This window comes from Opisthocomus hoazin, chromosome 12 (genome assembly GCF_030867145.1).
Source record: "Opisthocomus hoazin isolate bOpiHoa1 chromosome 12, bOpiHoa1.hap1, whole genome shotgun sequence".
NCBI classification, from domain to species: domain Eukaryota; kingdom Metazoa; phylum Chordata; class Aves; order Opisthocomiformes; family Opisthocomidae; genus Opisthocomus; species Opisthocomus hoazin.
This window is the reverse complement of record NC_134425.1, coordinates 5,097,814-5,122,775: the sequence shown is the minus strand read 5'-3', so window position 1 is coordinate 5,122,775 and position 24,962 is coordinate 5,097,814. Positions and strand designations below refer to the sequence as shown.

The 24,962-nt window shown below is 38.9% G+C and overlaps 1 protein-coding gene across 1 annotated transcript in view; it reads right to left on the bottom strand.

The window, feature by feature from the left end:
* The window catches only part of LOC142362927 (transcription initiation factor TFIID subunit 4-like), a 145,717-nt gene that overhangs the window by 74,730 nt on the left and 46,025 nt on the right, over positions 1-24,962 (bottom strand). Inside the window, exons 11-12 of the mRNA XM_075434163.1 lie at positions 8,586-8,716; positions 6,845-6,970 (exon numbers count right to left, since the gene is read on the bottom strand). Coding sequence (XP_075290278.1) covers positions 6,845-6,970; positions 8,586-8,716 — 257 coding nt within the window. The remainder of the gene's footprint in view (positions 1-6,844; positions 6,971-8,585; positions 8,717-24,962) is intronic.

The window sequence follows — 24,962 nt, the reverse complement described above, 5'->3', positions numbered from 1 at the left end:
TTGCATTCAGATAAATTTCAATACATTTTTTTCTTTTTTTTTAAACAGAGTGTTAAGACTAAAATACCTTCCTGCTGACTACCATGTCAGTTTGCAGATCAGTAAGCTTCGGAAATGCAATAACGAGCATATGGAGACTGAAATGTGTTAAAGGAAAAGAAAAAGTATAAACATTGACTATTTTATTAATTCTTCACTTTGCGACCTAATGTAAACTACAAAAGGCTTCTTCAATGCTGCTGCAACACAGATTAAGGCAAATATAAGCAAACGAAAATGTCAAGCTTAACAGAGGTGCCCAGATAAGCTTTAAAAATGTCACGGGCTTCTCTTTACACTCCATTCCACATGTGAACATCTTTTCCTGCCTCTGAAGAGCTTGAACAATTTTGCTGCTGCTCAGCTCTTGTAGTGCTTGTCTACACGTCACCATTTTTACTCACCAATTATTTAACATTTTACACCTACTTTCGTCAAGCTACTGACTAATCATTCCCAGTTTTTTTAATCTCCCATTTACATTTTTTCTTTGAAGTCATCTCCTATTTTATTTTTGTCTTCCCTTCTCCTTTCCCTCTAACATCCAAATCCTAATACCCTGGATCTCAGCTGTTTTGGGAAACAAGTTTTCCCAAAATCTTTCAATGCACCGATGCCTCCTTTCTCCACAGCTTCGGGAACACCCGCTAATCACAGAACTCCCCCAACCTGGATACTTCCAAGGAGTTTATCACAACTCCTTTCCCTTCCCCTCTCTATTCTTCATGTCTGGATCTGTAAATAAAGCAAGCTGGGTTTACGTAGTATATTTTCATGTTGATGAATAAACACCTTTCGAAGCAAGCTAGCTTCCCATAGCAATTTTAGAGAAGCCTAGGACAGATGCTGACCAGATAACATACTTTTAAACACATTAAATGCTGTCTCCTGTTGGGAACTTATTCACCAAACCAAGTTTGTTAACATTTCTCCCAAACACAAGCTACTTTTATTAGACCAGAGAACCTGATATTTTAATTGTTAAGAATGAAAGTGCTTTGTGTTAGAGACCTTGCTACCTCACTTATCTAAAAGCTGCATAGATCACATTAGCTCTATGGAAGTATTAGACTTTCAAAGTATGAAAAGCAGCATATGTTAAATGAGTGTATTCAAAACACATTAGAAATATGGGGGTTCATTTACATACTACCAAACTCCCTAATGTTCCAAACCTCAGCTTTTCCCCTTGCTTGTGTTGAAGAAGAATGCTGCAAAAATAGACATCTAACTGCACATGTAACAGCACAGTTTTAAGGTGATATTGTATTTCATAGAATTGTCTTAAATTAAAAAGCAATTTTTTAAAAATAATAAGGATACCTATAAACTCATGGAATACTTAAATACTTGCAATAATTATTTTTAAAATTGAAGGATACACTGTGCGTCTACGCAGATGGGCAGACTAACAGTCCTTCTGATGGATTGAATTCTGATCATTATTCAGTATTTTGTTCTAATTTCCAATGTCAAAGCTGCACTGTTGTTACATGTTGTCCCACCACAAAGAAAGTTTTCTGTGAGATTTATAACAATTTTGAATTCTCATCTTTTTAAACCTGTGTTAGAAAATGTCTCACAGGGTCTCTTCTAAATACACCTCCCATATTTAGCAACATCTGATCCCAGTTAAGGCACTTACAGCTCTACTCTCCCTTCCCAATGCATATACTGGAGGTCTTCGAGGCGTCAAATTCATCTTTTTTCATTAAATAGTTAAGAGTCACAACTGCAGGTGCTGTACTATTGAGAGCCACTGCTGTGCCAACAGTTTCAATTTTAAACCTATTTTTCCCCATTGATGACATTAGAACTTCACCCACGGCTGTACCAGCTTATAACTTTCACTTTTAATTAAATAAATTAAATTGGCAACATGAAACACTTTGCTTTCACATTAGCTTTGTTAATAAAAAGTGAAAGTTAAAAGCAGCATAGCTGAGGGTAAAACCCTATTCAGAGCTACGACCACAGCGAGCTGGAATGCCAGAGTACAGGCCTAAAAAAAGATTTATTTTAAAATCATTGAAATTGAAGTAACAAATTTCTGAAAATTCAGAAAATTATCTCAGCACAATAATTTCCTCTTTGCCCTCCTCTCATCAGAAGCGAGTTATGACTTTCTGCTCGGAGAGTGCTTCATCTCGCAGAAAGCTGCGTTGCATCCGCCACGCTCAGCACAGAGAGCCGGCGTTAAACCGGCGTGACGGCGGAGCTCGGCGCTGGCTCGGAGACGTAGCCCCTTCGAGTAACAACAGGACGTGTGAGCAAGGGAATCTGCAGTGCCAAATTCCAGTGATCTCTCTCCAATAAAAAAGCCCTTCAGCCTATAGCACTATAAAATCACTATCATCCATGAATACTAATTACCTTTACAAACAACACTAAACAAAATTTTCCATTTACTGAAGTAATTATTCTTTTTACAGACTAGATCTTACTCCTGTGATAGTCATATTTAAGACCCCATAACTTCACAGGCTTATGCTACTAATACAGAACACTCAAAATAATAGACTAATAGAATGTACATATTGGAAATTAATTTTCAAAATTAATTTGACAATAAACATGCATTTAGCCAGTTTGAGCAGATGAATTAACACAGTAATTTTAACAAGATCCCACTTTATTATAGATGATATCATAAAAGTATCGTTCATTGATTTTCTGAAAACAAGGACAACCCCAAGCTGCACCTTTACTGTAGAAAGAACCGCTTTCTCCAAAAAACAATCCAGAAACAAAACCAAACCAAAAAAAAAAAATCAACTGCAAACTCCTATTTCCTCCTGCTGCCAGAAATACTTCTATTATTAGCCCAGAACCAGAACCTCTTGCAATTTGACACACACAACCTGCATTTTCCAGCTTTCGGAAATAGCTATGAAAGCAGCAAGCAACACATCTTCTACCACAGCAAGACCAGTGCTTCGGGTTACGCTTTGTTTTCTGGCTTTGTTTTTTTTTAGAAAGCCCACACAACACACATCATGTCAAATGTAAATTCCTCAAGTAATTGTCATCTGGCTTTTGACCTTTCTGCAGTCTTAAGCCTTTCATTCGCTCTTCGTGTGATTTCCCATACCAGCCACCCAAGACAGACCCCAAAACCCCTGCTCCTGCACACACGTGGAGACAGCAGCCAGTGGGGTTGTACTGGGAAAGCAGGCGGGGGCCACGAGGTGACTCTCCCCAGTATTTCCTTTAACGAGACTGCACTCTACATAGATGTCTACGTACAAGACAGTCCCTTGTCGTGCCATGGTTGTTTTACCCTGTTATTCACTAACAAGAAGACAACCCACAAGTAACGCAGCTGCAGCCTCTCCCTGCACAGCTTTGACCCACCGTATCACCGGGCTGTTTGAAACAGGAGCTGTTCCAGCAGCAGGAGGTACCTCCCAGGCATGGGGCATAAGATTTTGTAATATTGTCTCATTTAACAAGCCATATAATACTGCTATTTTGCTTTAAAGGTACCCTTGTAGCTTCGTGATTGTTTTTAACTTGGACAGTGACGTTTCTCAGAATGTAAAAACTTTACAGTATTTTGTGAAACCTGACTTTTTTTTTTTCTTCTATGTCCCCATTTGATTTTATCTCTCTTTCTCCCAAAAACATTTTCCAAAGCTAAACCAACCCCATTTGGGTGCTTCCAAATTCTGCAAACACATCCTACTGTAACAACTGAAATGATGGTTGCTGACAACACTAGTGTGAAGTATTTTCTAATCTCCTCCTACAGAAACCAACCCACTGCCCAAAACAACAAAAACGTGCAAACCCGACAGTTTCTTTGACCACCATTTGCCTATTTTTCTTACCCCTTAATCAATTCTAATGCAAAATTACCAAATTCATTTCAAGGCTTCCCAAAGACTCATGCTGACTCCCAGTTCACTTCAACCTGTTCCTTTATTTTTCATCATCTTTTCAGTTGATTATTTTGGTGCTGTGTTGAATATTCAATACCATCCACTCCAATGCCCAAAACATTTCCTCCATTATCTTATTCTTTGTTAAAACCTGGACTTTGGCTGGTAACAAGGCTCCAATGTGTAAATAATTAAAATAGAATTTTCACTGTGCAAGTTAAACCTGTTTATGCTCTTCCATACTAGACAACAGATGAGGTACCATTAGCAGGCAAATTCGAAATTTTTCCTAAAGTTGTTGTGCTGAGTAACTTTAAAAACATGTTGCAAAATAACATGACAAAACATGTACAAGATAAAGATCACTGCTCGTCTAAAAGGCACATTAAGAACCTGCAGTTCTAAGTAAAAGAAAAAAATCTGATTTTTAGATTTAAGCATTTACAGGGGGGAAAAAAAGCAGAAACATAAATTTCTTTTTAAAATCCTAAGTTTTCTAACCTTCAAGAACACAACTCTGTCAAGGTGATAAAGATGCCACGATGAGGCAAACGCCGTCTTTGCACAGGGCTACTTCCGCCTCTGGAGCCAGTTTAACCATCACCCCCTCTGCAGCCACAAATATCAATCAGCAGGCCACAGACAGACGGGAAAGGGTTACTGATTTTAGCACCAGGCATCAGGGCAGCTGGGGCAGATTTTAACTGTGCCCATTTAATAACTGTGTCATTACAATTACTGCATCCTCTCCATCCCCTCAGACAACCAGCCAAGTTCATAAAAAGCCAGAAAAAACCCTAAATCCCGGGTAAGGAATCGGTACATAGGAATGCAGAATAAAGACCTCAACAGTTATCGCTGTTAATGTACAGGTGGTCTTGCATCTGAGCAGCAACCTAGATTCTAAAGAAATCATCAACAATCTACTCTTTAGAACAGCAAGTTGCATTCCGAGCATATTTTGCCAAACCAAGCCCCAGGTAAGTCTCGCACCAGGCCGTCAACCCACCGGCACCGAATGGCTGAGAGCCAGCTGAACGCTCCACAAAGGAAAGGCGCTGTCAGCCTAAGTTCAGTCCTAAATTGGTGTCTACACTTAAATCACAACATTGCATAAGCACCTCCCAAAAGGTTCACAATGTCTTCAACTTCTCTTTCTAAATGTTAATAGTGATAAATCAGCATTGCTCTTCCATGGCTGCTTTGTGGTTTGGTTTTGGTTTTTTAATACCTTCATGTGTTTTTCTAGTATATCATGTATTTATGCCTAAGTTGCCTCCTATCACTTTCTGGTTAGGAAGCTGATTTGCACATTCATTATTTTCATTAAGATAAGTTCTTCAGATCAAGTACAGGACTCTCTTTTATATTTGTCCGTTGTAGAATTCTTTGATTTGCTCTTTCTGTAATCTGTTGGAATCAAACTTATTGATTATGTATTTATTTCCTAAATTTTGACTTCACAGAAGCCTATATAATTTAAGATTAAAACAAACGAAAAAAAAAACCCAAAGAACATTGAATCATGAAGTAACTCAGGTTGGAAGGGACAACAGGAGGTCACCTAACCCAACCTCAGACAAGCCTCCACATGGCTTTGTACAGTCAGGGAAATGTTTTTAAACAAAGGACTACAAGCTACTATATTTTCCATTAAAAATGTATTGTCCATTAAAAAAAACAACCAACATAACAAACAAGCAGCAGGATACACAGAAAAGAAAACATGATTAATCAAGATGTATTCATAGAGTGGAGAAAACTCCATTAAAAAAGCGCATTGCTTTATTTTTAAAAAATAAGCGTTATGAATGAAAACTAAACCTGTTTCCATCTAAACATTTAAAGAGTACATACATTATGTGGCAAATTGTGGAATATTGAACAATGTGAACAGTTATAAATTAAGAGTGAAAACAGGACAGATTAAAGTAGTCAAACTGAGAAACAATTTTCTGAAATAAGCAAGAGTACTTTTTTCTAAGCATCTCTCAATCTGTGAACATTAATAGCACAAAATCAGAAGGTTAAGTGTTACAATTGAGCACTGAGTTGTTCTGGATAACCTTTTCAGAAGGTTAATAATAAACAATTCAATGAAAATTCAAATACAGTGAAAATTGGGATAACCAAAGGGATAAACTCCTTTGCAAATTGACATGCTACATAAAATGTAATTAATCTTGCAGTTATAAACAGGAGACTTATCTATACTTGTATGCTCTTGAAACAACATTGTCTTAGTTTGTTCTATTGCATGCATGAAAATTCAGTCTTTGTAACTAAAGTTACAAAGGGACAAGTGCAGAAGAACTGACAGTTAACTGTATATTGGCATAAATCAATTAAATAATGCAAGTTTTGTAGAGGTGACCGGAACACCAACTGGGACACAGAGTATTTAAACTAAAACAAACAAATGAACAAAACTGTTTGTTTTTCTTAAAAAAAAGTCTAGAAACTCAAGAAGTAAAAAGCTACAGAACAAAAAAATCAAGAAGTGAAGTAAAAAGCCTCAAAAAAAAATCCATAATAATTTACTTCATTGTGTTTAAATAGCAGAAGTGTAGGCTATGATTTTCAAATGGCACAGAAACCCTGGCATCTATTCAATTTCCAAAGCAACTGTGAAAAATTATTTCACCAGGTTATTTTGAAAATGTTACTCATTTTCTCCTGTATTCCCCAAGAACTCATAGAATTCAGAACTGTATCTTGAAAATGCAGGAGCGTTCCAGCCAGGTTGGTCTGGAGTCATCATAGATAAGATAGCATGACTTTATGAATTACAGGTGTGACGTCACCACAACAGCACCCTTTTGTTATAAGAAACAAAATGTGCTAATGAAACAGATTTCACAAAATTAATGCTTGAAGACTATGAATTGTTAAGTAGTTTTAAAAAAATAGGGTAAAACAGATACCTTGGCAGCCTTTAGCAAGATTTCCCTCTCTTGTTCATCTTTTCTTTGCTTTTCTAAACGCTCCAACTGCTCAAAAAACTTTAACTGTGATCGGACATCTGTAGCTTGTTCGTACCATTCATCGTCCTGTAAAACAAGAACAATGTTTTACAAAAGCATGCATTCTCATCAAGACTATGCAGTTAAAGACAACAACAGGTGTTATATATTAAAATCTTTCCATTGTACTAACAATATCCATTGTACTAACAATAAAAAAACCTTCTCTTTATTTTTTAGTACAATGCAGGGGAGTGAAGCCAGTCAATGGTTAATAATGCAGCTAGAATCTGATTATTTAATTAATATATAAGCAAACTAAAAAAAAAACAAGGATTGATTTATCAGCACCAGACACATCAAAGAGTTAAAAAAAAAAACCAACAACACAGACTTACTGACTAAAAACCCCTAAGATGCTTAACTTTATTACTGAAAAATCATAGATAGAAGAATCTGGTAAGATATTATTTTAAATGCCTCTTTGGCTTAACGGGGACTAAGCAAAGTGTTTTCTTCTCAGACATCATCCTAGGGAGAAGGAAGGAGGGATCTAACACTGCTGAAGCTGACAAAGAATATCGGAAAGATACAAAGAGATTTTACTTTTAGTCCAATATAGTAGCATATAGCCATCAACGGCAAGGAATGATGTAAGTGTAGATAATACACAGGCATAGGGGCCTTTATTTTTTTTAATCCATTTTTCTGTCATAGTAAAATTGATCTTGGTCACAGATCCCAAAGATAATTTTTCTTGCAAATGCCACATATAATCAGTCCAACTGTGACTCAGGTCTGGGAAACAGGTGGGCAAAGATACAGTCCAAAGCTGTTTAACCAGACTTTCACTCAAGGAAAACAAAAAACCCCCAAAACAAGCAAAAAAACCAAACCAGAGCTACTCAATGTAAATATACACTAAAAAAATCTACACACAGCTTAGACACAACACATAACTCTGGTTATTGCCATCTTGCTTTTCAACCAGTTGAACAACTATTAGCATCTTACTTTTACCAAAAAAGACATTTCATATTTATCAATAAAGATGTTTGACTTCTTTGAATTTCAAACTGGTTTGCAGGCTTGTATTTAAATTTTCCCCCTGGTTTAAGATATCTAAATTGTTTCAATTTTCTTCAAGAATAGAATCACTAACAACGGAATCAGAGTAGCACTTTATCTTGAAATGTTCTTTCTAAAGAGAACATAATTGTTTAATTACTAAGAAGAAATTACAGATGAATTTTTTAGTTGCTGGCTTAAGACAAATCAGTAGCTTTTGTAAAATACGAGTATTTCTCACAGCCAAGGACATGTAAAGTTACTACAGATTGCTATGTATTGAAGCCATTTTGATCCAACCAATGGATGCCTTGGTCAAAAAAGGAGACAACAAGAGTCAACAGTCTTATTTGCAATCTGTGAGTGGAAATAGCTTAACAGATGCTCCACGCCAGGCACTCAGCACAGAAGGATGACAACAGAATTCTTCACACCAGCTCTGTCAAAGAAGAGGAAGGCAGGTCTGGCGAGCAGTGCTATCATCCACCGCTCGCTGTGTGCTGAGGTGGACAAACCTGCCATTAAAACATGCTTTGCACACAGAATGAACACGGAACACCTACCGCGTGCTAAGAAAACACGGCCTTGCCCGGCATCGTTCTGTAACATACAGTACCCTTCTCTGCACACTTACTTTGTACGATTCCATTCGGTGCTGGGTTATCACTGTGACTTTTTCTATCACTGTTCTTAATCTGTTTTGTGTTGCATGGGAAATAAAAGTAACCACCTCAGCTGGCACATCAGTAATTCCTAGTTTTTTAGCTAAAGTGAAAAACAAAACAAAACAGAATTAGCTTACCCCCCACAAAAAAACCACCAAACCTCTAAAGAACATAAAGTCATAGCTTCATTTTCCTGAACAGAAAAGTCCGTGACAGTGTATCTGTCTAGCTTTGGTGACACATTCCTGATGCCTCAGAAAGAGCTGTGACTACACTTCAAAGTTTGAAAGAGGAATCAGAGCTTTTTTTGTTACCACTTCGAAAGCATTGAAGAACTTGACTGAAGTTTACCCTTCTATATTAAAACACAGCATAACGGAGCATGAGACATTCTGAGCTCTCAGTTGCTCTACCCAAGACAAAGCAACTGCTTTATCTTCAGAAGCATTAGCATAGATTAACTCCAGTGTCAACGAGAGGGGGCTGCAGCCCAAAGCATACTGTTGCATACTGCAGCCTACACCATTGGCATGCTACTGATAATAAAAACGCTTTAGAAAAAAATGCTCTTAATTGAATATGAGGAAACAAAGGCATATTAACAACAGCTGTTCCAAAACACCAGTTGTCCCTGAAACACTGCTAAAAGACATATTTGTAGTTATTTGGACATTTGATACTTTGTGCTGAGTTTATACAAAAAGCAAACACTCCACAGTCTAGTGTACTGATGGATTAAAAAAACCACCTATGCTACAGAAACAAGAATATGGGTAACACTTAAGAATTCCTAAACTCATCAAAATAATTACTAAGTATTGGATACAGATTTGCAGACATACGAATATACATACTAATCTAAGCTATAGTCCTACGAAGACATATCTATGAGATAGTTTTCTGGATAGAAAACTCTGCATGCACACACATATATCTACATATTATATACATAAAAAATCAGTAGTTGCAATTTGTACGGATTATTGGGTTTGACCCACCACGGAAGAGCAAATACACTGACAACACTGAACCAGGTTTCCACTGAATGAACACAAGCCTTTTAAAACGTTTGTGACTCGTTAACGGGGATGCAAAACACCACAGCGAATGTGTTCGAGAATATTCGGGAAAGTGTTTCCTGAGTGGCTAATTACAAAAGCAATCCTCGTTTGCGGGAGGGGTACCTGAGCAGATCCAAACCTGAGCGGCTCACGACTGAGCATTCGCTTCGTGAGGCGGCGTTCCTACCGCTTCCCGGCTGAATGCAAGAGCCAGAAACCATCACACATCCAAAAAATGAAGGCAAAGAAGTGAGTAGTGGTCTTACAGGGAACTATAATTCTGTTCCTGGCGCAACGTGAGCTGAGGGGAGCTGGCAGCGCGCACCATCACCCTGGGCTTCTGTCAGCGCCGGGCTGCGGCCGCTCCGCCACCAGCAGGAGGCGCTGCCCCACCCCGCCCACAGCCATGGCGGCCCTGGGTCCCGCCGCAGGCACGGCTGCTCGGCCGCTGTGCGCCAAGGCCTGAGAGATCCCGCCCTGGGCACGGCTGCTCGGCCGCTCTGCGCTCAGCCCTGTGGGACAGAGCACGCTTCCTCCAGCTCCCCCTCGCCCTGTCTCTCCCTCATGGGTTTTTTTGATCTGCAGCGCCTATTTAAATGTATATTTTATTGCATCGCTACAATACCTCATTCCCACGCATCCCAGAGCTGAATTCTCCATGTCATATATTTCCGATATTAATTTTTTTAATGATTCTTTGAAGTCGTTATCTCTTAAACTAACTTAAGCCATCACTGACTCCGTATCGTACACGTTACCTTAAGGATTTTAGCAATACATATATATGCTTTTTAACTGATTTTTGCTTTATTGCTATAAAAAGTTAAATCTTTCTTAGTGCCCATTTTGTCCTCTGAAATAGAGATGGAACTCCGCCGAAGTCGCTGAAAGCTGAACACATAATGGAAAGCAGACATATGCGTGAAGATCCCAATGCTGCAAGTGCTCCTCATGCAAATGAAGTCCTTGAAGTCAGTAGGACTATTCATATTGGTAGGAGCTATTTGTGCTAGGCAGACTTGCAATATCAAGACCTCTTTGAGCATGCACCATTTTACTATGCAAACATGTGTAAGCAAAGCTATCAATCAAAAAACCCTAGTCTGAAAGATAAAATGCAAAGAAGATGGGAAATTTAATTAACTAGTATCCAGAAAAGAGGTTTGAGATGGAAAATTTTGCCGAGTATTCTAGGTAAGGGTACGAATGAATAATTATTAAAATAAAAATTCTTTGAATTTCAGCAGTGTAACTACAGCTACCCAACTTCCCTGAACACACAGAATCCTTTCATAATAAAAAATATCACCATCTTGTTTTTTTTCATAATAAAGGCTTTCCTAATTTTAAACACTTTTGCTCTAAATAAATTCAACCATTATATGCCTTGTTCTGCTTATTCAACTCTTCAGAAACTCATCTGCAATCAAAGACCATTACCTGAGACTCCTGGTTCCTGACGACTCTTGTCCTACATCCTGCTCCTCAGCCTCTGCAATATCCAAGTAGCTTTCTACTCCTGAAATCCCTCAACACAACATTCTCAAGTCCAGACAGCTACCTGGAGACCAGCTATAACTGGCGTCCCTTGGGAATCTGTCCTGGGACTTACCCTTTTGGATGTCTTTCTCGGGGACCTGAAGCGGGAGACACAAAGCACGCTCAGCGAGTTGGCAGATGGCACCACACCGAGCGGTGCGAAGGGACGGGCTGCCCGTCAGAAGGACCTGATGTGCAGGCCAGTGGGAACTTCATGGAATTCAAGAAGGACAAATGCAAAGTACTGCACCTGGGATGGACTAACTGTCTGCAACGATAGAGGCGGGGACTGCCTACCAGGACAGCAGCGCTGATGGAAAGCGTGGGAGAGTCCAGTGGGCAGTAACCTAACCAGGATTCAGCAGGGCATCTGGGCAACAATGAAGACTAACAGCACAGTGGGTTATATCGACAGCAACATGGTAGATCACAGGAACAAATACATCAAGGGACATGATTACTCCTTTTCACTCAGCAGCCCACATCCAGAATACTGCAGTCCGTTTTGGGTCACCTGGTACAAGAAAGACTTGGAAAAACTTTAGTACAGGGTAAGGTCAACAAGACGGTTATGGAGTTGGAGCATATGACCCATATAAGGAGAACCTGAGGGTTCTTCATCCTGGAGAAGAGAAGGCTTAGGGGAGAGGTTATTGAGAAGATGGAGCCAGACTCTTTACTGAGGATGCCTGGAAGAAGAATGAGAAATAAATTAATAAACTGAAACAGCAGAGGTTCTGACTGGATATAGGGAAGAATTCTTCACTAAGATAATTATGAGAACGATTTGCACAAAAAAGTTGTAGACTCTCCTACCTTCCAGGTTTTTAAGACTTGGCCAGACAATGCCCTAAGCAACCTTGTCTGAATTTTATGATGACCCAGCTTTGAGCAAGAGGCTGGACCAGATGACCACTCAAGTTCTCTTCCAACCTGAGCGATTCTATAATCCCTGTCCTCCTGCATAGCTCCAACTTCTCCCATATTCCCTATAACAGCACAATACCCTCAGTTCCCTCACACGTCTAGGATCACCCCCTGGCACGTCTACCAGTCCGTATCCATCCAGCTTGCTAGCTGGGGCCAGTGCGCTCACCCTGAGGACAGCCTGGCCAGTCCGTATGAGTGTGCTGACTGGCAGCCAACCAGACAGAAGAGCAAGGAAAAGGAAAATACAGTTGATCTCCCCCTCAAGCGGGACACATGGAGGGGCTATCTAGCTGCTGATTTATCAATGGATTCAAAGTTACCAGAGGGGAGAGGGAAGGAAGGCGAACAGCCTGTTCACTCACTTTAGGCTAGTTTTTTTTGGAAAACAGGCTATGGAAGAAAAAATACAAAATAAATTTCCCCAAAAATGAATTAGCATCCAGAAACCAGACTACAATAAGACAAAAAGATAAACGTTCAAAACGTCAGCTTCCCATGCACAACATTCATCATGTGTGGTAGCGTCCCCACTTCCTCCCTGCTCTACATCACGCGAGTCAGAATCCTGTGAGCACAGGATTTCAGAAGCAGGGAGTGTGCCAAAGCTGTACGCTACCTGGAGATACGGCACACTACTTCAACACTTGGATTGTACTTGGGGCAAGGGTGGGAAAATAACCAATGTGCTCCTGAAACAACCACCACATCTACAGCTGGAAAGGCTGGCTGGCCTGCTTACACTGTCGTAAACAGCCATGCACACCACTTCATCGATCCGCCGCCCTAAGAAGAGTTCCGGTATCATTGTTTAGAGATCCTTTTTTTCCCCCCACCCCGCTTTCTGCTCCTCAGAGAAAACACCAAGTAGAAACTGCATCTATGCAAAAGGCTGGAAACTGTTAATTTTCATATGTTTCTACATTAAAGTCTTAGTATGTTTTTCTTCACTGGTACATCCACTCCGAAGTTTCATCCACCCTCATTTATTAAAAGCATACTGGAATTCTGTCTGCAATCAAAGGAAAATAAAAAGGAAATTCCTGAGATAGTCTTCTAGTCTAAGTACTTTTCCCAGTTTTAATACAGAAAGGCTTATCTTCCCTTTGCAAAATTCCCTAGACTGATGATGATGTGGGAAAAGAAATATAATTTATAGTTTTAAGAAATGTTTATATACACATATGTATTTCATAATACTATACATACTTAATTGTATCACAGAACGCAAATAACCTCAATATATTATTCATGTTCTAACCAAGTCATTGGACAGTGGCTTCATATACAGATATTTTTATTTAGATCCTAGCATTATGGATTCTGGTCTTAATTGCACCATCTGATCATTGCAATAATGTCATAATATATACATTTACATTCGTACAGAAAAGCAAAAACCCAAAGAGAAAATTAAGATTAAACAACAAAATAAACTTCTTTCTACCAACAGACTGCTCTCATCTGTCTTTTGATAAAAAAAGTTGAACTTGTTTATGACTTTTAGGTGATCTTCCTAATGTGCTTTAAGTTTGATAACGTGGCCATCTTAACTTGTAGTTTTGTGACCAGAATGCTGCATTTAAAGCAGTAAGAAGCCACATACTTTAAAGTAAAACATCAAGAAATGTGTAATTTGAAAAAGGTTGCTTGCTTTTAAGTAATACATTTGTTAAATTTAGACATTTTTGATAACAAGTATACGCTTCAAGTCTTTAAAATTACTTTAGCAATGTAATTCTGAACTTTTCCTAGAGCTATGATAAAAACATCATCAAGGATAACAACAAAAATGGAGCTGGAGCAAAGCAATGCTCCAAGCTATAATTTTAACCAATCTCTCCACTTGAATTTGACTTCTTATATTTTGAAAGACATAACTAAGCTCATGTTCTCCATTCAGGTGTTCTTGCCAGATCTCTGCTACACCAGAACTGTACAAGACCATCCAGAATTGATGTTTGATTGCATGAACACTTCAATTCTTTGTGGCAGGACTCCATTCCAACACATCCTCAGAGGCATCAGATGCTACCGAAGCAGTCAGTTGAGTCACACTATCCTACATGAAAAATATGCAGGATCATAAATTAATAGGCCCAAAGTAAGCAAGTTTCTAGTCCGCCAAGCACTTACAGAACAGCACAATAAAGCCTGCCTACATACTATTTCTTAATTGGCATTTGGAAGCTTAAATAGCAAACCATGGTTCAATCAGCATTTAATAAAGATCTACAGTACACGAGACAGCATGCAAAGGAAGTATAAGTGTTAGAATATTTTTGTTACAGAGAAACTATATTCTGTTTAAAAGTTTGAGATATTGCAATAGAGTTTCAATAAAGTTAGAACTTGTACATAAGTTCCAAAAACCTTGAGGGAAAAAACGTTCAGCAATATTATTCTGATATTGGCATATGTGCCACTAGCACAAGATTGTTTTTTACAAACATAAAAGCACCTAAACCTTGTCATTGAAAGTTTTTGGGTCCCAAGAACTGAAAACTCTGAAGAGTGCTATCATCTGCTTGGTGATCTGAAAGGTACCGGCTTTGGTGCACTTTAAAAGTTCAATTATATTTTATTGATCAAACAAACTGAAATAAATCGTAAGAAGAGTATTGCCCTATTTGAGAAGCAGAAGGAAAATACTATCTTTGCTGATAGGCTTTCAAAGAATCAAACAGTTACTTTAATAATTTATACTTTAAGAGGACTGACAGGATTGAGATCAAAGATAAAAAAAATTATTTGTAAAACATTAGGCCTGACTCTGATTATTGATGTGATAAATTATTGAGTGCCTGTATAAAATCTCTTTGCGTTTACACCTAAAACAGAAAAACCTTGAAGAACTGGTTTTAAACAGTTAAACAGCATGTATTTAGGGCTTGAATTTGTCTTGTCCTTCAAGAGACACATCAGGAGAGCGCATAATTAGTCTCTGTTTGCCCTAATCACAGGTCAGCCAGAACTGCAGAGAGCACTCTCTGCTAGCGTCTTGAAACCAGGAGCAACTTTAAATTCTGCGCATGAAATATTGGCCCAAGATGCAACTGGAACCAGACCTCTGGGGTGAAGCCTCCCCTGCTGTTACAGCTGGCTTGCACGCTGCAGGATGGAAATGAATCACACAAGTCCATCCCCCTTGAATCTGGGATGTTTTCTGGTTAAACTTTTATTTAACTTCACTCAACAGCATCAGATCTAGAATAATGCACCAAAGATGCGCCTGGTCACATCCACCTACCTCCCCCGTCCCCGCCGCGCAGTAAGTGCTAGGCTCTGCCTTGGACTCTGCCGACCCACAGTTTTAGGCTCCAGCCCCTTTCCCTTTTACCCCAACAGATCCACCGCAGTTTTACACCCCTCAGTCCCTCCGCAACCTTGCCCACCGGGAAAAGCAAGGTATTGGAAGAACTCCCACTTGAAATTCTGCAGCCTTCCAACCTATGCACTTCAATAAATTCCATTCCTCCACTTCGACAGAGTAAGGGAAACCAATCATTTCACAGTTCTGCTGCAGGTGTCAGCAGTGAAACATGTAAAACACCTTAATCTCCGTAAAATTACATGTAATTAAAATACAACATGATCAGTCAGGTAGTCACTGTTCAAGACGTATGCTACACAGGAACTTCCGCAGACTAACAGCTTAAAAATCTGGGAGGAAAGGGGCGAGCAGCTCACCTTCTAGTACTAGCCAAGCAATACTTGTGTGTCCTAAGCCACACCGCGTGTGGTCTCTACAGAAAGCGGGTCGTGAAATCAACAGAAAGCAACAGCTGCTTTGCCTAACACTATTGTATTAATAATTCTGAATTGAGAAACAGCTTTTAACTATCAGGCTGACTAAACACAAAGGGGAAACAACTCTAATGCAGTAAGTGCCTGTGGCATCCCAAGGAGCCGTAAATGGCAATTATTGAACTCGCTTGTCCCAACCTACTCAGGTGGGACTTCAGAACAGGGTACATGTCCCATACAGCAGCATCCCCAGCCTACAAAGCAACCCATCAACACTGCGCTCATACTGCTATCGAAGGGAAAACCCAATCCTCAGTGTTAAGCTAGAGAATGGGGGATGGAACACAAGAAAGGAAAAAATTGAAGAGGTTGGTTGGGTACAAAACAGCCTGGAGTTGCGCTGGAGGGGCTACCAGAGCCCCAGACGGACTTCAAGTACTAAAAACTGAAGGAAAAGCTTGTTAAATAGAGTGATAGTGCAAATAACAAATAACTAGCTCTGATGATTAGGATTAGAGATTGGTAGGGGTATAAGATAACCTAGTGATCCTGGGCAAAAGAAACAGTATGATAATTTTAGCTGTAATTTTCTGTTTTCAGTTCTTTAACTAAAAGCTTCTCTTCCAGTCTTACTAACTAAATGCATAAATGATTTAATAAATGTTGACTTGCTGTACTGTTAAGCCTGTCTGGTGCTGGAAGACAGGATGAAGACAGGAGAAACCAAAAAACTTGAGTTGCTACCTCCCCCAAACCAGCCAACCCACCTGAAGCTGTCTGAGCAGGCGCCTCTGAGGAACCTATAACCTGGAGCGTGTCCAGGGAAACCACAGGCGAAGGAGCCTTTCCTGCCAAACTAGAGAGCATCGGTGCCAAGTGCTTTGAGACTGGGTAAACGATTCCTTCTAGCAGGTACAAACCAGCACCGCTCTGGGAGGCACAGATGGCCAAGATACAACCCACAACTCCAAACCAGCCCTCAGCCGGAACGGGAAAGAGTTTATACACCAGTACCTGGTACTGTTCAACACTATACTTCCAGGTCATCTTCACAGGTAATAAACCGACTTTGTTAAAGAGAATGACTTTATCACCAGGCAATTGTCATTTATAAAATAATGGAAGACCCCACATTATAACTTCAGTAAGCTTGTTTGTAAAAGAACATTCCTCCTCTCATAGAATAAAAGTTATCTCATGCGCTGGCTTCTGGGTGAAAGTGGCCAGTCTTCTTGAGATCTCGCGACTTGCTGGGTGTCGGTATATTTGTTGTACCCTTCTTCAGAACTACCCATCTTGAGATGGTTTCTCAGGAAGCATTTTGTGAAATCGAGAAACTGGTGAAACATCAGTTACTTCTTAAAAATGAATTAATAAATCCCAAATTACAGATTAAAATCCTCCAAATACATAGCCATTTTCAGTACAAGACAGAGCAGGAAAAAAGATAACCAGCCATACAATTGTAATGTAACCTAAAGGAATATAAATTCTGAATGAATGTTACACAAATTTCATACTCCCTTCTCCTACTGCTCCCTTCAGAGTAAATGCCAATCAAATTCTTTTAGCAAAGTAAGATTCAGTTAAGACTCAGAAGCTCTGTAGTGTGAATGCACTAGTACAAAACCACTCATAAAGCTTGTTTCAGGTACTATAGTGGATGTAACTTACTCAGTACAAACTATATTATAATAAATAGTTATGTTTTATACAATTGTTTAAAAAGGTAAACAAAGCTATACTGGGTAACATAGTCCAGCATCCTTTCTCTAACCACAGTAGTGGGAGATGCTGCTAGAAGACTATTAAAAAAAAAAAAAGGGTGAGTGATGACTGTGCAACAATAAAAAGCCTAGGACCACCCTAAGATAGAGGATCTTATCTTTCTATTAGGTCAGGATAGATTTTTTTTTTCCCATTAATTTCTCAAGTAATTTTTTGAACCTGCAACATCCTAAAACAGACGGTTCCACAGCCTGACTACTCACCTGGCAAAAAAAATGGCCCTTTTTGCTTGTTTTGAACTTTCATCTTCTAATTTCACTTGATATTCCTAATTCTTCTAAAGGGAAAACCAGAAAAATGGCTCCATTTTAGGGGGTCACACTGGTGTAGTTATTTTAACACAACAAAGCCAGAGAAATAGTTCTATCCACACAAAATCTATGTGTTACCCAGGCCAAAATGTCTGATCCTATTTTCCATGTTGATTCAAAGCTCTCATGAAGTTGGTGGGATTTGGGGCAGGACAAAAAAATTCATCAAGTAGAAAAAGATTTTCTCAAGAATCCTACTTAGCCCTACTTACAAGATGAGGGCTTTTTGTTGAAAGTCACTGAAGAATGACAAAACCAAGCCTTCACTTCTCTAAGAATTCCCAACCAGGTGGGTAAGTCTGGGAACCCACACATAATTCATACTTTTTGGCAAAAAGAACGAGCTAATTTGAGCAGAGGTCCGACCTAACATATATATATAACCAGACAATCCAGTTTCCAAAATCCTGTCTCTAAGCTAGACAATTAAACAGCTGAGAAGTAGCTATTAATCATCCCTAAAGAGTCTTTTTATTATCCTTAGTGGTTTGTCTCCAACAGAGCCAAGCTAGTCACCAAACAACGCTACGCACAGGTACGTGGAGGCTTGGAAAATGGAAGGAGCTGCCACAAACCATGGAAGCATGAACATACAGGCAGTGCATCTCGAAGAGAATATTTGGTATTCAGATGGCAAGGAAGCCTTACAGCCTGATCAGCGAGGACAGAAAGAATGCAAACTCTGAAGGAACAGAAGCTACTACCATTAATCCTTCCCTACTTTTTCTGTAACTAAACTGTATATTACCTAATTTCTTTTAGAAGAAATTAAAATCTCAACACACTAAGGAAACACATTATCGTTAATTTTGGAAGAAATTAAAATCTCAACATTCTAAGGAAACACATTATCCTTAATTTTGATGTTTAAATAATTCTCTTTTAATAATTCCTCTTTAAGATTACTTTTGTGCAATTTCATGTGTATAACCTAAAAGAAGGGAAGATGCTGAAGTTATTAAAAGGGAGGCACTGAAGGTGAAAGAATTTTTGAGAACTACATCCAGATCCTACCCCATAGTCCCAGTAACCTGTGCTGCAGTGACTGAATGGCGTGAGGAAAATGCAAAAGACAGTGGAGGGGAGGAGAACTGAAATAGGTGCAGGTCTCAACAAGTCAAATGAGAATATACAGATTACAGTTACATGATTTTTTTTTTTTTATCGTAGTTTTCTCGAAACATAAAAACAATATGACATAATAAGCATGTCCAAAGACATTCAGGAACATTCAAGAACAAACACAGGGTGACTGCAGAGAACTGGAAAATATGTTCGCTGTTTTAATGAATAACAGTACCTGCCTCAATGCACTTTTGTGTTTGGTTACTCACTACAGAGTCAAACCAAAAGAGACTGTTAAAGGGACCAGATGAGAACGAACCGGTATGGCAATGACACCAATAAGAGTCCTTAAGAAAACAACAGAGAAGTTGTAAGCTGGGGATTTACCCCTACTTGTTTTCATGCAGGCTAGAAGAATGTGCTTCTTGGGCTAAGCCCAAGATCAAAAGATAGTAACCCACGAGAGGACCTCAGGCTTTAATACAAGAAGTACCTGATTATGACAGTATGTCAGGGGAGATGGAGATGAGCTGTTGTAAGAATGTCAGAGACGACAAACACATGTGGAGGTACAGATGCCAGCATCCTGTGACACAGTCCTCGCAGTAACAGAACACACTCTCAAGCATGTCCACACAAAGATTAAAAGGAATACGAAGTATAAGAATTTGCCTATATGCTTCTGTTCTTTTAAAGGAACTTCCATAAACAATGCAGAAATTTTGGCTCTTTTTTTTTCCCTGGAGAAACCATCTCTCTTGACACTATAGAAGTCTGGTTGGTGACATGTCTGAACAGGCATCACAACTGTCCACTCCAAGCCTGATGCCAGGCAGATGAGCTCAACACAAGGCAACTAACTTATCTTAACGAGGTGGGATGGGTGTGTCAGCCGGAAAGGATATGCGCCAATAATACCGGAAATTATAAAGGATACCAAAAGGATAGACTGAAGACCATAATCTGAAATTCAAAATGTCAGCACCTTCATGTGTATATGTTCAGGATTAGAGGAAAAGTTGTGAAGATCAGGACATGGTGCCACATTTATTCATACCAAATCCATGCATCACCAGATCATCCACCACTACAAAGTATATCCAGATCACACATGGCCACAACATCCAGTGCTGCAGCTACTTCCTTGAAAACAAACACCTTTCCGTTACCAGTAGAATGTCTTTGTACCCGTTCAACACTTTGTAACATTTGGCTGCGACTTTTTTAACACTAGACACTGCAAAACTCGTTAAACCACAGACTAACACTCTCTGTATTATAAGCACTGGAAAAAAGTGTCAAATTGCTACTGTGTTACAGTAGAACCTGGAGTTTGTATGCAGCAGACTCAGCAACATGAAGGAGGCTAACAAACGAAATTCAAACTCACAGGAGAAGGAAAGACTAAAGTGAAATTTATGAGGTTTTCCAATATTAAAATTTTAAGAAATGAAAAAATTACAACCTTAGTATGAGCAGCAGGTTTGCCAAATAAACACAATGAACAATCATTTCAACATATTTTAGAAAATATTACCTTTTACTCTTTCCCCTCTAAATGATCCTTGAAGATGCTGCTCACTGATCAGTGACTTCCTCCTCCACAAAGATGTTCCAACATGTGTTGAGAGCTGGGGACATTAGTACCACCTCTAGAGCATGGAGTTTGCCTACAGGGATAATGTAAGTCAGCCTTATTGCAACATTGAATGGTTCTCTAAGGTTTTCTTTTTATTGTTCTTATTTAACATCCAATATTTATTACCAGAAATCTCTTTATGAGATGGACTTTATAAATTAATCTGGTAGAGAATGCATCTCCACAGAATGACAACCTTAATTTTACTCTCCCTTGTAGAGACTGAGAAATTTAAGCCATTCAATTCCCAGATACAAACTTTTTCTGAGGCTACGCAACGTATTTCAGTAGGCCCCGAAGGCCAGAACTGCCTTCCAGAAATAGCAAGACCTTTTAAAGAAGGCTCTTCCACTACATTCATAAAACAGAACCAAGGTATTATGGTGAACACAAAACTTGAATTTTTCAAATATGTCTGGGAGCAAAGAGTATGGTCATGCTCTCAGTTCAGTTGGAGTACAACCTTAGAAAATGATGCTCGAAGAAATAGCTTCATTTTCTTCATAGTTTCAATCACAGTTTGAACATATTTACATTTCTTTTCAGAAATCACTGCTTGATGAAATCACATTGGTTCTGGCACATAGAGGTGACACTGCTAAAAGCACAACTCAGATTCTACAGTGTTGCAGAACCAGTAAGACTAATAAAAAGAAAACCTTAGAAACACACAAAAAATATTGAAGAGAAGCTGCCCTACCTTTCACAGAAAGGCAGACTCCAAGCTCTCAGGTGGTACTGAAGTTACCACTCCAACACATGTTGGGACATCTTGTAAAGCAGGAAGTCTAAGCATGGACCTATTAAAGAAAGAACAACAGTACAGTTTAACATTCTGCTGAAATACTTGCTGGTTCTGTTTATTTGGCAACACTGCTGCTGATACTAACATGGGAATGTATTCCCACCTTTTTGAAAAGGAAATAATAAACGTAAATAACTTATAATTGTCTTATAATATTGTAACATTAGCGATCGATTAAGTTGGAATATAAAACCAGATTCTCTACTGAACATGTACAATGAACTCCAATGTCAACATAAGAAACTAAATTATCACAACTATTGATATCGATAAGAAGATTTGGAGCAGGGCATGTCTCATAATCTAAATAAAATTTCTAGCAAATTGCTTGGTTTATACCAATTAAAAAAACCCCTAACTCTGCACTGTTAGAGGACTACTCCAGATGTCAGCTCGTAGATACATCTCCACGCTTGCCACATCTCTGCAGGTGAGGAACCAGAGAAAGTCAACGTATTGGGCATGCACAATAACTTGCAATTTGGATTATACAATACCTAACATGACTTTTTTTTCCTGAGAAAAAGGAACCAGAATCACGGAAAACACCACTTGAGGTACAGTTCAAGTGGACTAAGCATGTCATTAGGACAATGCATGACTTCAAAGTGCTGTGCTTAAGAACAAGTACATGTTAGAACTATCTCCAAAGACAATCGAGAGGTATGTCCGCAGGTAATTAAGGAGCTCATCACACTGAAAGATGCTGGTGGAAAAACTGATACTAAAAGGAGTATATCAGTTTGAAGACAAATCAACTGATGGATAAAAAGTTAAAAAGTCAATAATGAAAACGACTAAGTCACATCAACAAAAAGTGCAGTGAAAACAAAAAATTATGTTCACAGGCAATCCGAGAGCTTGGCATTTCAGAATCCACAACAACTGCAATCTAAGCAGCTATAAAAACCCTCTAAAGTAAACCAACCAGAGAAATGACTAGACTTTTATGTTAGAACTGCTCTGTGTATGAAAGAGCAATCATAAATAGTACAGTTGCATCTCACTCAGAGGCGAATACAACTGTTGACAAACAAACAGATGAAACGGGGATGACAGAATAACTCTCTTGTTAAACCAGTAACAAACGCTTTACACAGAGGATCTGAAATCTACTGGCCTGGTTCCATGAAGGATATCCCAATCAGTTTTTAGATGGTTTAGCCATATACAATACCCTCTAGAGTATTCAAATTCTTTATTTAAAATATATGCATATGCATACAACTGGGCTGCCACGGTGATGCCACACAGTAGAGTCAATACGCTCCAGAACACAGAAAACACAGATAAGCTATTTCCTTGTGTTTAACATGCACTTTTATAGCAGACGTGCCATTCAGGTGTGACTGAACAAAGAAAGAATCAAGGCAGAACAATGATCAACAGTCCATTGGACAGAATTAAACAATACATTACATGTAAAATAACAAAAAGGTAAATCTATCAATTATGTTGAGCCTAACCCTACAACTGTTATGCTGACAGAGCTTCATGCTATCAAGCTAAGCTTCTCTGAAGCCATTTTAAGGAAGACTGTAGGCGTTTTAACGACTGGATTAGGAGAATTTTGATTCATCAGCACATTTTTCAAGCTTCGTAATAACTGGCCTGCACCATTATGTGCCTTCTAGCCTAAAAGTCTATTTGGATGAAGCAAGAGAATCCAGTACTAACTTTGTGATAGGAAATGTTGCAGGTGTTTGCTATGTGGTCAATGTAATAGGACATTTATAGCAATGCCAGATAACAGACATAAATACAGTACTTCATAAAATCATGCTATAGAAAAATAGCATTCCTAATGCAGATGTAAAAATAATTCTGAATTAATGTGAAATAAAAATATCATCAATGATTCTCCAATACATTTTTATCATACATATTTAAGTAAAAATAATTCAAAAATACAAGATGGCCAAACCAGTCTCACATTTCTTACAATGTCACATTTGTAATTATTGTATTCAGCCAGTGCTCTGTAACAATTAAAACCGAAGTAGAAAAATTGGGTGAAGAACAGTGAAAGTGAAGAGAAAGAGAGAAAGAAACAATCTAAGTCAAAGACGACAGTATGCCAAACTTCTGTTTCATTATTATTCCATTAAGACATTCAATTTATGGCTAATATTCTCCACAAGTTGTGACATTTTAGGGATAGCCAAGTAAAAGTAAAATGACATCATCTGGTTGTAGAAGAAATCGGAATTAAAACAAAAGCTGTGGGAATTACGAAGCTGCTGCAGATTCTAAGCTTGTGAGGATATCGTGCTGTGTTGACCACAAAATATAAAGCCAAGTTTTTTGGAACCCCTCGCAGAGTTCTGGAGACCACCAGCTCTCAGGCGAAAGACTTCTCAGGAAAGTACACAACGTATCTGTTCCCTTTTTCCATGGACTTAGTTAGCAGGCAATATAAAAAGGGTCACCTTTTATCCCATCCTGCACTATATCCTGCTGCCTCTCACTAATGCTAAATACAAAATGCAGTGCAGCCTAATTCTCATCTGGTCTCAGAAACAACGCTGTCACAACGTATCTCCTGAGCCAAGGAGTTCCTGTGTTTGCAAGATGGTTTCAAACCAGAGAAAACTGTCACGCTTAAACAACCTGCTAAGTCATGTTGTTTTATTCATTAAAGCGTTGCCCCTCTTGGTAAACAGCGGAAACTCAGAATGTCAAAAACTAGCTTCTAAAACCTAATAAAGCATTCTTACCCACAAAGCAATACCTTATGAATGAAGTGAAACAATTACAAATTATTAACATTATTTTTCTTCTTTCTTTCCCATAAAGCCACATGAAAAAGGTAGCATTTTTCAGCATTATATATTTGTGATGGTCTAATCGGCTTATCTCGCCCTTTCAAGAAATACTACCCATTTTACTAGCTATGTTGAGGACATAGAAAGTTTCAAGAGTTTGCATGCACATCCGCATGCACGTGCAGGAAGAACATCAGCCTCTGCCTCTCAGCCTCCCAAACAGAGAAACAAAGGCCTCACAACTCTTTGCATGTGTTTCACTGTGCTGTGCTGTCACGTAGAAAGATCAGGGTTTGAAGTTTTATGATCCTGAATGGAATAGCATAAGAAACACATTATCTGCTGAGAAATACTCACTCTCGATTGTGCATCAAAGAAGAATTTGAAACAGTCACAGCCCTGTCTTCGTACACGAACAAATGGCAATGATTACCAGCCAAAGACGACTAGATACAAAATTGGATAAGGCAGCACGTGGGAAGTGGATGAATATCTTTGCATGAATTACCTTTCCGGTACTTCTTCCATTTAAAAGGATCAATAATAGTATTAGTCATTTAGATCTAAAATAAACTTTGGGTGGTAACACTGCCAAGTTACAGCAGAGATAAGAACGCACAATGTAGTAGAAACCTCTTTCACTATAACTTTGAGGCATTTGGCTGGTGGTTACTGCCAAAGACTGCACAGCATCTGCTC